The sequence below is a fragment of the Mus pahari genome, chromosome 19 (genome assembly GCF_900095145.1).
Source record: "Mus pahari chromosome 19, PAHARI_EIJ_v1.1, whole genome shotgun sequence".
Taxonomy (NCBI): domain Eukaryota; kingdom Metazoa; phylum Chordata; class Mammalia; order Rodentia; family Muridae; genus Mus; species Mus pahari.
The window spans coordinates 62,120,956-62,136,351 of NC_034608.1; the positions used below are offsets into that span (position 1 = coordinate 62,120,956).

General features: G+C 42.4%; 1 protein-coding gene across 1 annotated transcript; it reads left to right on the forward strand.

Moving 5' to 3' along the window:
- Positions 1-1,180: 1,180 nt before the first annotated feature.
- On the forward strand, positions 1,181-14,151 carry Ccdc110 (coiled-coil domain containing 110). The gene is given in 7 exon segments (XM_021218703.1): positions 1,181-1,450; positions 1,453-1,588; positions 8,837-8,892; positions 9,221-9,286; positions 10,471-10,581; positions 11,461-13,594; positions 14,102-14,151. Coding segments are annotated over 7 exon segments (2,823 nt in total).
- The last annotated feature ends 1,245 nt before the right edge of the window (positions 14,152-15,396 follow it).

Consider the following 15,396-nt stretch of genomic DNA (forward strand, 5'->3'; position numbering starts at 1 on the left):
CCACTGAGGGTCCCTTGGGCTTACTGACCAGCCAGTATAGACTGTCTGTGAGCTCCAGGCTCAGCAAAATACTCTGCTCCAAAAACATTAGGTGGTTCTCAATAAATAAATACAGCACAAGTCTCCAACTCCCACACTCATGTACACACACACACACACACTCACATACATACCTGCATGCACACACAAACACATACACACACACCACACACAAAACAAATAAATAAATCTTTAAAACTTAAACCTTCTCTACTAAACATCATTTTTTTCTGATAGATTAACTGATTGAGAGGTTAACCTAAAATAAAAGTAGGTTTCTGCTGAGACCAGTGCACAGATTAAAATTGAGGTTGACATTGTAAACACTTACCATTTTTGTTTTACAGTCTATGCCAACTGTTGTGACTTAGTGAAAATCTCCAGGTAATTTCGATATAATAGTCAATACTCACCATCACCATCTACAAATTAGAGTTGTCACATAATATTTCATTGTTACATTAATACCTAGCATTTGATGAACTATATTATTTTCTTTAGGATAGCGGTTTAACAGATCTATTAGACCAAAAATTTTAAATGTATTAAAGCTGTTCCCGATGCGAAAGAGAGACTGTCAAGTCTTGTAAAAACCATTGCTCCAGAAAATAAGAAATTATAGCTAATGAACATTAAACTATCAAGCCTCCGCTCTGAAAGCAAGCCAGGTGTAATTTATTAAGTAATAAATTATTATATCATAACAGCTGTCAATTCCTACTCACTGCGATTTAAAATTCAGTTCTCAATGACTGTTATATTCTGAGATCATTGATTTTGCAAAAATAAGTCATATGTGTTTATTGAAAACTTTTACTTAAAAGCTCGTGCTTTCTAACCAGTCAGTTAAACAAGCTCTGCTTTCCGGAGAAGCATCCGCCTTTTTCAAGCGTTTTATCAAGTGCACAGGAAAATCAGTGAACTTCGATAAATGGAAACAAACCATGCATCAGCTCCCGGAAAAGGGTGGGGGTGGGCAGGGCGTCCGGACCTCCGTTACTAGGCAACGGGATGCTGCGGCTAGAAGCGGCAGAGCTGAATGCTTGGGGCAAGGCAGTTGGAAGGGAGATCTTAAGCGACAGAAATGAGCCCCGGTAAGAACGATCCAGGAGGCTGTCCTCTGGGGTGTAAGCTCTGGGAAATGGAGAATAGTGGAGTCACACCCGGGTCCCTTCATCCCAAAGCCTCCGGAGTTTTCCGGATGGGTCTGGTGTGCGTAATTTCCCGACCTCAAATCCTCTGCTCAGTGAGAAAGCACTCGCCTGCCCCCTGGCGGGCTACCGCCTCCACCCCTATTTTCAGAGTCGACATCTCTATCTGGTCCCAGTGCGCCCTCTGGTGGCCACCGAGGGCGTGGGCGACCCGAATGTCCCTGCCTTGCTTCCTCACTTTCCCAGGCTACCTTCCAGCTCTTCGCCAAAGGCTGTGCTTGGGTCTGTTCCAGAGAAGCACCTCGCGGAAGAAGATGACGTTGACTCCATTCTCCTCTCAGCATCCAAGATCCTGAATTCCTCTGAGAGGGTAAAGGAAAGCGGAGGCAGTGAACCAGGTAAAAATCTACGTTTTCAAAGTAAATATTGGTGGGAGGGTATTTGAAAGAATTCAAACAGCCACGAGTTCCAATAAACAAAGATTCAGATGTGTAGAGTAACTTGAGGACCACAGAACACTGCCATTGGGATCTCACTTTCTGGAGAGAATCCCAAAGTGACAACACCCCTCTCACATAGGTGCACAGTGGGACATGAAGAGAAGGAGCCAGGACTTATGAGCAAAGGTGGATTTTAGGTTGATGGGTGGGACCCCAATTGTGGGTTCCCCAGGTGAGGCAGAGAGAAATGATGGAGCAGAGCTTGGGACAGGGTTCCTTTCCACACCTTGGCCAAGTCTATATATACAAGCTCTCATTTAGCTTATCTGTCAGTGGGAGAGCAGACATTGTTTACGAGGTAGCAGCCATTCCTATGGGGAAAGAGAAGGCAGAAGTATCTGGAGCATCACAGGTAGGCGAGGACTCTTCTGTTTTAAAGGGAGAAGGTGACCGGAGAAGGCTCCGTTTAGCAGGTCCCATCTGAGCAAAGACCAGAGAAGGTAAAGAAGAAATCGCAAAATGTTCTAGAAAGGAACATTTCAGGCATCAAGACCAGCAACAGCCTGGAGTCTGAGGTGGGAGAGAGGCTGGCTTGCTTGAGAAGTTAACTCCTGTAGATGAGGCAGAATGGGGGAGAGGGAGCGGATAGCAGGAGAAGGTTGGAGTGGGGTAGGAGAGAAGTAACTTTGTAACTCTGGGCAAGAATTTGGGGTTCTATTCAGAACAAACTGAGAAGCACTGGGAAGTTCTGAGCAGCCCTCTTACATTCAGACTAGAACTGTTATCATGAACGAACACGAAGGGTGATACTCGCTTGGAGTTACCCATCACAGTATGTTCTAAAGCCAGAAGTCAATATCCAGGCAGCCCGATTCCATAGCTGATGCCCTAACTTTCCTGGCACAGGGCACTCTAATCCACAGGCCACCTACACTGCAGATGTCACTAGGCCTCTCAACAAAGGTAGTGTTTGCACTTAAGAACCAGTTTAACTTTTCACTTAAGTCACCATGTTCCCCCCTTAGCCCCAGTCACAGGCGTACACTTAACACTTTCTGCATATATTGAATATGGCATAATTTTCTGCAGGCTTGGACATAAACTCCCATTTTCTTTATGATAAAAAGGTCAACCCGTTGATAACTGAGTCCATTTTTTTTATTTCAGCAGTTAAATATGAAATAGAAAACATAGGTGTTAGCATTTCTTCTAGGCTCCACCCCACAGTTACCTAGCAACAGCCAGGTAATACCTGGCTTACTATAAAAGGGGCTGCTTGGCCCCCTCCTCGCACTCTTACTCTCTTACTCTCTGCCCCTTCTCCCTCTCTTCTCATGGCCTTCCCCCCTCTCTCCACGTGCTCCTGGCCAGTCTCTCCTCTCTCCTCTCCTCTCTCCCCCTCCCTGTCTCTTTTCCCCTTCTCTCTCTCTCTCCTCCTCTCCTTCTCCTCCTCCCCCTCCTCCTTTTCCTCCTCTTCCTCTTCTCTCTCTCTCTCTCTCTCTCTCTCTCTCTCTCTCTCTCTCCTCCTCAACTCCCTTCCCATTCTCTAATAAACTCTATTCCACTCTATATCTGTCACATGCAGCCCCTCAGGGGGAAGGGATGCCTCAGCATGTGCCCGCAGAGGTGCCCCCTTCCACCTGGTGCTACCAAACTTATCCTAGCCTCTTTCCTCTTTTATAAAATTCAATAAGCTAGACATGAGTAATATTTCTTACATTCTCAATAGATGATAAGATTCTTTGGGAGTGAGGCCTATGGCCTCACTCCCTCTAATGCCTCCCAATACCAGGCATTTAGCAAAGACTTAGTGAATGCTAAACTGTGATTCTGTGTCGTCTCCCATGGATCTGCGATCATTCCCCTTCACATTCCAGAATCACATAGTGTCATGTGACTTCTCTAAACATTACCGAATGTTGAAAGTACTTTTCCTTAGGGACAAGTAAAACACCCAAGACTCGTCAGAGAAACCAAAATGTCCTTTAATCCCTTGAAAGATAGGTGAGTCCAGTTTCCTGCCTGTTCACCGCCTGCACTCAATCACTCTGCTGAAGAAAAGCTATTCATTTCATGAATCATACCATGAAGCTAAAATGAGCAGCTTAATGCTATTTGGAGTGCTTGCTTTATTGCCAAAATAAATCTCATTTCAAATGCTCCCTCCCCCAAATAACTATGTTATTTCTCTCATGGCATGATCTCATGGAAAAGGTGGAAACAACTGGACCAAAATCTCCCATCCTTACATTTGCTAAGCTCCCTACTTCCTGTTTCAATGGAAGGATTGCATTGCATCCCTCACTCTCCAGAAAATCTCAATCTCTCTCTCTCTCTCTCTCTCTCTCTCTCTCTCTCTCTCTCTCTCTCTCTCTCTGCAATATGTTTCCAGGAAACAAGCACATTAGAATCTCCAATAGCTAAATTTTTTTTTGTTTTTTTGTTTTTTTGTTTTTGTTTTTGTTTTTTTTTTTTTCGAGACAGGGTTTCTCTGTATAGCCCTGGCTGTCCTGGAACTCACTTTGTAGACCAGGCTGGCCTCAAACTCAGAAATCCGTCTGCCTCTGCCTCCCGAGTGCTGGGATTAAAGGCATGCGCCACCACGCCGGCCAATAGCTAAAAATCTTAAGTTAAAAATAAATCCTCTTAGGCTGGTGAGATGACATGGCCAGGAGGGGCTTGCTGCCAAGCTTCCTAGCTTGGATTTGATCCCTGGGTGGAAGGAAAGAACCAACTCCCATGATTTGTTCTCTGAACTCCCATCTGGGTTGTCTGGAAATGTGTAATTCAGTTCAAATGTTAGCAGGTCGTGGGAGCTCAATCCATTCACAAAAACTTCATCAGTCCAGTTCGGCAGAGTTGGGTTAGCAACCACGGTGACACTACCTAGCAGAGACAGCCAGGTCTCTGCTCAAGTCAGCAGGAGAGACCCCAGGAGAAGTTCTCTGCTGTCCTTCTATCAGGGAAACAAAGATCAGCGAAGAGAAAAGACCCGCTAGTGTTGCACAGCAAGCTGTACCAGCAAGCCAAGCTCTGTCTGCATCACTCTGAGTCCTATTTATACCCTCCAAACATCACGTGTCCTCCACATCCTTGCCTCAGCACATGCATCCAATCAGCCCAAGATAGAGGGAGTCCTGACAAATGCAGCTCAACTACACAGTGTAAGGCGGACCAATACATGTGTGCCGTTAGCAAAGAATCCTTCATCATGTGTTCTTTCACATGCTTGCTTTAGCAGGACATCCTTTCTCCTGTGTCTGCTTCAGTGAAACGTTCCTTCGTGAGTCTGCCTTAGTTCTCCACCCGTATCAACTTCAAGAAAACACTTCTTCACGTGTTTGCCCCAGCAAAACACCATCCAACACAACTGACTCTCCAAAGAACCCTTAAGTTTACACCTCAGACATCTATGCAGGCAAAACTCATACACATTAAGAAGATTTTTAAAAACGAATCATCCATATTATGTCAAAGAAAATAGCAGTTCTAAACAGAGTGGTCACATTTAAATAGATATTTGTATTACAAAACTATGGAATTATTTACTATGATCAAAACTGAAGAGATGGACATGAAATATGTAGAAAAGCAATACATATAAATCCCATCGTTCTTTCTCAAGAACCTATTATTTACTATTCCACTTTAGTATATGCAATTTACTATATAGTATATATAACATAAACGTGACACTAGTGAGTTTAACACAAAGCTTTGTGGGAACTACGGCTACAGAACAGAATGTGAGAGTCACACAGCTTCAGCATCGAAGTCATCTTAGTAGCAAAGAGTTGGACCATGTGTGTGAGAGCAAATGTGCCAGCTTTCTCATCCTTTATGTCGAGGAGTAAATCAACTCAGAATACAGTGGAAATACGTGTTTTCAAGTTCTTAATCTCTTCTATGGTATATATTTCTCAATACATTGTCATCTACTAATTATATATATATTTACAATTTATAACATTCATATATAAATATTCACATTCATTATACATTATATATCATACACACTTACATGTATATAAATATATATACAATTGAAATCTTTAGGTGCATGTATATAATATAATGTCAAGATAATTGATGTGTCTAACCCATTAGCTGTTTCTCATTTCTTATTGTCACAAAATTTCAAATTCTTCATCAGCTATTTTGATATAGTTGTTATCAATTATAACCACCTCATACTAACCACTTCACACCCTTTTCCAGACTGAGGTAACCAACAACCTATTCTCTTCTTCAGTGAGATTCCCTTTTACTTTGCAAATGCATGTGAGAACATGTGCACATACATGTGAGAACACATGCACATACATGTGAGAACATGTGCACATACTTGTGAGAACATGTGCACATTCATGTGAGAACACATGCACATACATGTGAGAACACGTGCACAAGAACATGTGCACATACATGTGAGAACATGTGCACATACATGTGAGAACATGTACACAGACATACATGCAGGCCATACACCCAAACACATAATTTTTAAAGGACAAAATTGCTTTTTCTTTCTTGGCTCATTGTGTATGCACCACACATTTTTCAGTTATGAGGTGATAGGCACTAAGGATGATTAACCCTCTTGGCTGTTGTAAATGGTGCCTAGATAAACTTGCAGATTAAAATACCTTTTGAACATCCTGATTTCATTTCCCTTGGGTATATATCTGCAGTGGAATTACAGGGTATTTACAGTAGTAACTTTGAATGGATTTAATGTAATGGTTTAACATATCCCCATTCTATTTTCTGTAACAGGCGTGCTAATTTACGTTTCCTCCAACATCATGTATGAGGTCCTCTCTCTTTATATCCTCCCTGTTCCAACATCATTCATGATGTGTGTGTGTGTGTGTGTGTGTGTGTGTGTGTGTGTAGGGAGAGAGAGAGAGAGAGAGAGAGAGAGAGAGAGAGAGAAAGAGAGAGAGAGAGTGCTGAAGGGTTTTCTAAACCAGTGGCTAGTTCTTCAAGGTAAGATTGTAGGTGTCTATTTTTTTTCGCATGACCAGTATGAGTACATTATAAAAGGTTTGTTTAGAGTCTAAAATCTTTGAAAGTCTTTCCTACCTCCATCTCAGCTTCCCAATGAGCATCAGGAAACTAAAAGAAACAAAAAACAAAAAAAAACAAAACAATATCCAGGTAAGCTCTCTGTCTCTCTCTGTGCTCCAACTAAAGGTAGGATTCCTCCATTGGCTACACATCTCCACGTTCTGAACTAATGTGGCAAAGGAGATGTCTGCACTTGACAAGCTCCATCTGCACCATCTGATGGGTCACTAATGCAGGAGAGACGATCTGAAGACCTAGTCGTAGTCCAACTCTGAGGACAGATGTTGTCCATCTAAAAGAACATTCCATCATAATTTGTATTTTACCCAGGAAGCTAGGAAGCTTTTACTTCTTAATTTAAAATCTTTTTAAAGCAAGGAAGTTACCTAACAGGATAAATACTACATAATCTAACCTCTCTGGGAAGGTGCCGAGCCTGTGACACCCACCGTCTACCGTCCGGAGGACCTCTGTTCACTATGTGTGGATTTTAGAGTAGTTGAAGGAATACAATAATCAACCACTGAGCATGGCGAAAAGCTTTAGTGACTACGTGAACAAGATCAGCTACAGCACAAGCTCTCTCTCTCAGCCCCTCTGCCCTGGACCCAGAGCTGTCTCCCCAGCCAGGGTAGATCAGTGGACTTCATGTGCTTCTCTTGTGCTGGAGCAGCAAGACCCCATGCTCTGCCTTGAGGGGACAGAGATGGGTCTGGGCGTGTCAAGGTGTCACAAAGCAGCACAAAGGAACAAAGGACATCGGCTCTCCAGTGGGAAAGGGCTTCCCACTAGAGGGGATAAGTTGAAGGCAGGCTGCGGAGACTCTAGCTTTGATAAGGAAGTGTGTGCCAACTCTCTGTCCTATTTTTACAAAGCCAAGAAGAGCCAAAGGGCCCTGCACACAAACCTTCCCTAAGAGAGCATGCGGACTGTTCTTTATAGAACTTTGAAGCAGGCAGACGGGATGCACTCTGCACGCATCTTGTTACCATGAGTCAAGGAGAGTATCTCATGGCAATTCCTCCCCCCCCCCCAAAAAAAAATAAGGCCTATACAGTCCATTGACCAAAAGCCATTCATAGTACAGGAATTATTGTGCTCTGTTTTACATATTTATTTATATTTTTACAAAAGAGTGAAGTCTGTAACTCAGAAACAAAATGGTTCCTTACAAAATAAAAGCATTGCTATAATTCCATGTAAATATTTTCTTTTTATAAATTTTTTAAATTTTGCAACACATCAAACATATTATGCACACACATATACACATATATATTTACATACACATAGAAATATACATACACAATACACACATATATACACATACATAAACATATATTCATTATGTGGTAAAGAAGGTGTGGTCACCCTTCTTTAATCCCAGCATAGAGAAGGCAGAAGTAGGTGGATCTCTGTGAGTTCAACACTAACCTAGTCTTCATAGTGAATTCCAGGCCAGCCAAGGTTACATAGATGTAGATCCTGTCTCAAAACAAAATTATTTGGGGCTGCTGAGATGCTCAGTGGGTACAGGTGTTTGCTTTAATCCTCAGGACTCACATGGTAGACACACGCACACAAACAATGGTACATGTGCGCCAATGTCCCCAAACACACACACTTAAATTCTTTTTAAGTAACAAACTGTGGAAGGCAGTATGCACTCATGCCGCGGTGCAATTGAGAAAAGTCCAAGGTCAAGTTTATGGAGTCAGTTTTCTCCTTGCATCTTTACTTGGGTCCCAGGACTCAAACTCAGATTGTCCGGTCCCGGTAGCTAGCTAGCACTTTTACTGACTCTGTGAAAGTTGTCCTTAAATGTAATGTGTGACTAGGATAATGTAACAGCCCTTCTCACTATCTCTCTGTCTCACTGTCTGGGTTAAGAGTGTGCTCTCTGTAGCAGCTTCGGCAAAAACGAAGGAATTGAGCTAAGCAGTGGTGTGGCGCACGCCTTTAATCTCAGCACTCAGGAGGCAGAAGCAGGGGGATCTCCGAGTTTGAGGACAGCCTGGTCTACAGTGTGAGTTCCAGGACAGTCGGAGATGCACAGAGAAACCCTGTCTCAGAAAGCAAAAATACAAAGATAACTTTAGGAACTAAATGACGCATATTTTGTATTTTGCTCCTTAGAATATGGCTGTGCATCAGAACCAGAAAATCAAATCCAACCACAATCAGCACTGAAAGTGAGTCTGTTTCATTTAATTATGTGCAAAACCCTTCCTGAGTGAATACTGGGTCTTCCACGCCACTCTCACAAAAAAAAAAAAAAAAAAAGTTCATGCGCATGCGTAGAGATTCCACCCAACCCCCCCCCAACAAGTGTCTATGAACATATGAACATAGAGTATCAGCAGCCCAGCTAAGGATGAGTTAGCTGGCTCATGTGATCCTTTTTGGAAACAAACCACACTAGGGTCGGTCGGTCGGTTGGTTTGTTAATCCTAGCCTTTGAAGACTATGGCTGGCCACCTGAAAGTGTTCCATTTGACGCGTTGTTAAATGTCATTCTAGGTCCTGCAACATCAGCTGGAGTCGTTTCAGGCTCTGCGGATGCAGACCTTACAGAACGTCAGCATGGTATGATTGGTGTAGTCCATACGTAGGGCATCTCCTAGTTTCAGGTACCAGCCCATCAGCAGCCGGTTGTTAAGTAGATGCTGAGTTTTAGCTGTGAGGCTGAATGAAAAGGCTGCCTGGGGCAGATGTGGCTCAGTGCCTAGCACACGCAGAGACTTGGGCTTGATCCTCGCACTGCAAATAAGTAGATAGTCCTTCCTACATAGAGACTACAAAGAGAGACTCCCTCTGTAAGATTTAAACTAAACTCAAAAGTGGCCCTGTGGGCGGTTGGGGGGGGGGGCAGGGGGATATACTCTATCACTCCGAGTCACTGAAGAGCCTAGGAACAGGTCACTTCCGGTGGCATGATTCATATGATCAAGGCTTTAGTGTTCAGGAGCAAGCGAATCTCAGCCACACCATGACCTGCTTTCCAGAATGAGGAGTTGTCAGATTACGCATCTTGGGAACCGGTTGGAAGGTGCTCCAAATCCTTCTAAACTCTAGTCAGGAGAAGGAGAGAAAAGGGAAGGGGGAGGGGGGAGGAAAGGTAGGTAGAGGGAGAGAATGCACTTTGTTCTGAAAGCTGGTCCTTGCTGTGACTCTGAGTCCCACAAATGGGTTCAGAAGCACTTCATGACATCCCTCTCTAGAGAGAGACTCACTGCTGAGTTGCAGACCCCAATCCTGCAGCTAACGGGAGAACTGGTATCCTCAAAGGCACACACTACATCTGGAGAAATGAGCAGGATCGTAATAGAAAGTGCATAGCAGGCCTACCTAGCACAGTCACTAACAGCCTGGCATCAACTCTGACCCAGTGTCCTTGCACTGAAGGCAACTGCGGGAAGTAGACGACGAACTTTGCGGCAGATGACAGGATGTGCTCTGTTCCAATGATGGATGTCAAAGATTTCTTATTTTCTCCACAATGTAAAAGAGTAACCCCTCTAAAATTGCAAATGTTGTTCATAAATTTTTACTATTTTACTAGAGGTTTCTGATTTTTATCACAAACACAGTCTTTTCTTAAAAGTCCTTTAATGACTGAGATTACAATAAATAAATTTAACCTATTCTCTTAATGGCAAAGAACTCATGTTCAGAAAATGTAACGCTATCTTTCAACAATATGCTTCTGAACATATGCGAACTCCCAAATTCTAATCCAAATTCTAACATTGTCAATTTATCTTTTAAAGGTACAGTCTGAAATCAGTGAAATATTGAACAAAAGTATTGTTGAAGTAGAAACCCCACAATTTAACTCAGAAAAGAATCTAGTATTCAGCATGCATCCTGAAAAGGATTTGGTATGTTTTCAATAAATCATTTCCCCTTCTGGTATTTAAGAACTATCCCTACAACTAGTTCTCACATCTCTCTATCTACCTATCTATCTATCATCTATCTATTTATCTATCATCTATCAATAATCTATCTATCATCTATCAATCATCTATCTATCTTTCTATCTATCTATCCCAAAAAGGAACAATGGAGCATCAGAGATGAAAATAAGGAAATATCTATCCTAAGAAACTTAAAAGAAGTATGTTGATCTCTATACTGTAAAATTTGACTGTCCCTTTAAGAGGGTAAGAGAGACGTTTCACTTCATCTAGATGCTGAAAATACCCAAGCAAATTCAAAGCAGTTTGGTTGGCCTACCGTCCAGAGGGGATTGACAAACCAAGGATGAAGTCTATAGAAAAGCTCCAAACCAGAGTGGTCAATATTGTTCATGCTGGCAAGGAAATTACATTTCCAGAACACTTGTGGTTCTAAAATCACCCCCTCTGAATCCAGGAATTTGATAGCAAAGGCTAACAACTAGCCCAGTAGCAGAAACACTCATTTCCTTGAATTCCCATGTGGCCTATCTACTTAAGACATCTCTTAGAGCATAATACGTATACAACATTTCTGCCTCTGAAATTAAGAGGTTGACCGATATACCTCACCCTCTAAGGAAGGAAGGCAGTCCTAAACCACTCTGTTGTAGATCTCAAGACAGTTGGTGTTAGTTTGCACGCCCAGATAAACAGATAGAGATACACACACTGACTTCCCTGATTAGTAGGGAAAATTCTCAATGTGGTTGTACACATAAATCTTCCTCAAACTTTCTTAATCTCTTGGTCACATGGGAAATGACAATCTGTTTATAGCATGCTTTCTATTTCCGATAGCCTAATGAGACACAAGAAGAAATACCTTCCACCAAGAAAAGTAATCATTTTGAGGACCCCAAGACTCTCCATTCGGTGGGAGAGAACTTCAGTAGTAACAGCGACACTGGTCTCGCTCGGGGCACAGATATTCCACCCCAGTTACAGGTCAAGGACTTGCTAGCTCTGGAGGGCCTGAGAACTACTGCTGATAAATCACCTCCCAACAAAGCTATGAACACTTCGGAGCAGCCCAACGCCATAAAGAGTTTCAGTCTCTATCAGTTTCTACCTCAGGTTCCTCAAACAGTGGTGCCCCAAGCGGCTCCCGTGATTCTGGATAAATCCACCATCACTATCCCTTTCCCAAAGCATGGGTTCTGTGAAAACTTAGACGACATTTGCCACTCTATCAAGCACATGAAAGAAGAGCTTCAGAAGTCACACGACAAGGAGCTGGCACTCACAAATGAACTTCACACTTTCCAGGCCAACGCGAGTACTCAAAGTCACCACAAACATGAGCTGTTTCCCATGCATAGCTCAAAACTTAATTTTATCCAGCAGGAAAACATGGAAGGTAACTTAAGTGAAGACATTAAATCGAAGAGAATTTCCGAATTAGAGGCCTTAGTGAGCAAACTGCTCCCACTCAGGGACACGGTGTCAAAACTGCATGTGAACTTTTGTAGGAAATGTAAAAAATTATCTAAAAGTGAAGTATACCGTGGGAGAAAGAATGAGAAAAATAAAGACATCCCTATTACCAGCAAGAACATTATGGATTTAAAGTTCCACTCCCGAACGCCAAGGCACACTCTGTCGGTCCTGGACCCAGGAAAACACAAAATAAAAGACAAAGAAGGCCAAGTGTTCATAGTCAGCCAAGGACCCGCAACGCTTGAAAACGAGAAGCTACCCAAAGGCAAGTGCGTCCCCGAGCAGTGCGTCCCCGAGCAGTGCGTCGCCAAAATTCATTACCTACAGAATTACCTAAAAGAATCCTTGCAGAATCAGAAGAAGATGACAGAACTGGAGAAGGAAAACCTAGCCCTTAAGACCAAAATGAAGCCCCTCATGTTCACTGCACAATCCCTGATCCAGAAGGTGGAAACCCACAAAAAGCAACTGAAGTCTCTGGCTGAAGAAAAGAGCGCTCTTCAGTCCAAGTTAAGCAAAGCGGAGGAAGAGAACAAAGACTGCCTCAGGGAACTTAAGAAAATCGTCAGCACTTACAACGTCCTCGGAGGCCAACACAAAATGCTAGAGGAGAAAAATAGTCAGCTCTCTCTGGAAAAGCAACAGATGCTCGAAACGATAGATGGCCTGAAGGGCAAGGAACACAAGTCGCAAAATGACATGGCCGTTCTCCAAAATGAAAACAATAGAATGAATATAGAAATAGAAGCCATGAAAACAAGCATGCTGTTGATACAAGATGAAAGGGAAATGCTAGAGAAAGAGACGTACCAACTCCTGAAAGACAAGGGCACACTGGAGAGTGACCTGAAAGAGAGCAAGCTGGAGATCCTGCAGTTGAAAGAGAAGGAGAGACTGGCCAAAGCCGAGTGGGAGTCGCTTCTTCACAGTCTAGACACCGCTAAAGCGGAGAAGCTGAGTCTCGAGGCGACACTACAGGAGTCCGCTTCCGCCAGACAGATGTTGGAAAGGAAGCTCGTGGATATTCAAGCCTACCAGTCTGCGGCCGAGGAGAAGTTCCTGAAGGACATCAAAAGCGCAAAGTCGGAGACCAGCATCTACAAAAACAACTTGGCCGAAATCAGCAAGGAGTGTGAGATCTTGTCCAAAATGGTCATGGAGATTAAGGCGGATAACCAGATTCTGAAAGAAGAGCTCAAGAAACACAGTCAAGAAAATAGCAAGTTCGAAAATAGCATCAGTCGGCTCACCGAAGACAAGGTACTTCTGGAAAACTACGTGAGAAGCATAGAAAATGAGAAAGACACCCTGGAATTTGAGATGCGGAATCTTCAGCGAGACTACTTGAGTTTGAGTGATAAAGTCTCCGGTCAGAACAACGGCGCATCAAAATCGACCTATATTTCAAGAAGAGAAAAACTCTACTTTGACAACTACGATGCCTATGAAGATGCTTCCAGTCTTAGGAATAGGCCTGTGGCTTCTGACTTGAAAGGTGTGTACATTCTGATAGATAAGTAGAGGCATCATTAAGACTATAATTAGCTTATTAGCACTAAACAAAATATATAAGTAAGAAGAAGAGCCTAAGAGGTGGCTCAGAGGTTGGGAGTATGTTCCGCTCTGGCAGAGGACCCAAGTTTGGTTCGCGGTACCCAGTCACCCAAAAGTAGACCCAACACCCAGCTTCAGGGGATCCAACATCTTCTTTCAGGGATGCCTGCATCCATTGGTGTGCAAATCCCCATGGAGACACACATATATACACATAACAAAAAAAATAAATAAGTCTTTAAAAGAAGAGAACATGAAGATGAATACAATTTAGTTTTGTAAGATTGTGTTATCTGATTTGTTATATAATAGAATCATTTAAGAATTTTGTTCTATAGATACACTGAATGTGCGCCTAGCATCTTTGGGAGGAAGAAGTATTTGAAAATACTTATTAGAAATGTACTTAGCAGTCACAACTTTTAAGACATTTCCTTTTCTTTTTCAGGAATACCACATAAACTGTATCAACGGCTTCCATCCAAGATATGTAAATAAATTTCAAAAGAAATCAGTGTTTTAAAAACATTTTTCCCAAGCAATATTCCTCCATAAAATAATATTGAAGTAACTTTTACCTCTGGTTCCAAAGGCCTCGTGAATGATTAAACTAGTTTCAAAATAGATATTAGAATTAATTAGAGAGTCAAGAACTATGGAAAAGGTGTTATCAAACTCCAAGCTCACATGTTGGTCTTTCATGGTTTCACAACAGCTAATGGGAGAATGAAGCTCTGGGTCAGAGAGTAAGGGGAGCTTGCTACTCAAAGCACATTTGCATTTGTCCTTCACACATATTCCCACAACATAGAGAGTCATATAGAAGGTTATATTGTAGGGGAGAAACCTGTCCTGTCTCAAAAGAGCCGAACCAAACTATCTAATCTATTTTGGCTCTGTAATTCCTTGTTGAGTTCTGTCAGGTGCTTTTCATCCATTACTTGAAACAATGTTTTTTTTTTTCTTTCTCCTTAATACATTGTTATATTTTGACACACACTCCTGGAATAAAGCCTACCAGGCATGTTACTATTCTTTTAATGTATATTCCTGGGCTTACCTTTACATCTGCCACTTAGAATTTCTTCTATAAAAGGACATTGGTTTATATATTTCCTGGCAAGGACTTTGTCTGGTTTTAGTATTAGCAAACTCTTGGCCTGTAAAATGCCTGGTGTATCCTTCCATGCTTACTGCAATAGCTCAGTGACAGACTATGCCTGGGATGTGGTAGCCACTTGGCGTTTGTAGTGAATGGTGAGTGAACACAGGGCCATGGTACCAGAGAGTCTCACGATGGAGAGTCACTTGGTAAGTTAGAGATGCAGGACGCACTGAACATCGAAAACTTTAAACAATGTGGACTTGTGTGTCTCTCCCTAAACAGGAAGGATTGCAAATTTCCTTTGAAGATCTTTAAATGAAATAATTATTGTTTTCTACCCAGCTCCTATAGATTTCTAATCAATGTCCTTGATAAGCTATGCTAGAGGGAAGGAGGCCTTCTCAGTTTTGTTTTTCTTTTTTCTGTCAACTAGTTTGCATCTTAAATTTGATTGTCTACAAGTAAATAAACTGCATTACCCTGATCTCTGACTTGACACAGGTTGTACGGGGGACACTGTAACTTTGACACGGGTTGTACAGGGGACACTGTAACTTTGACACAGGTTGTACGGGGACACTGTAACTTTGACACGGGTTGTACGGGGGACACTGTAACTTTGACACAGGTTGTACGGG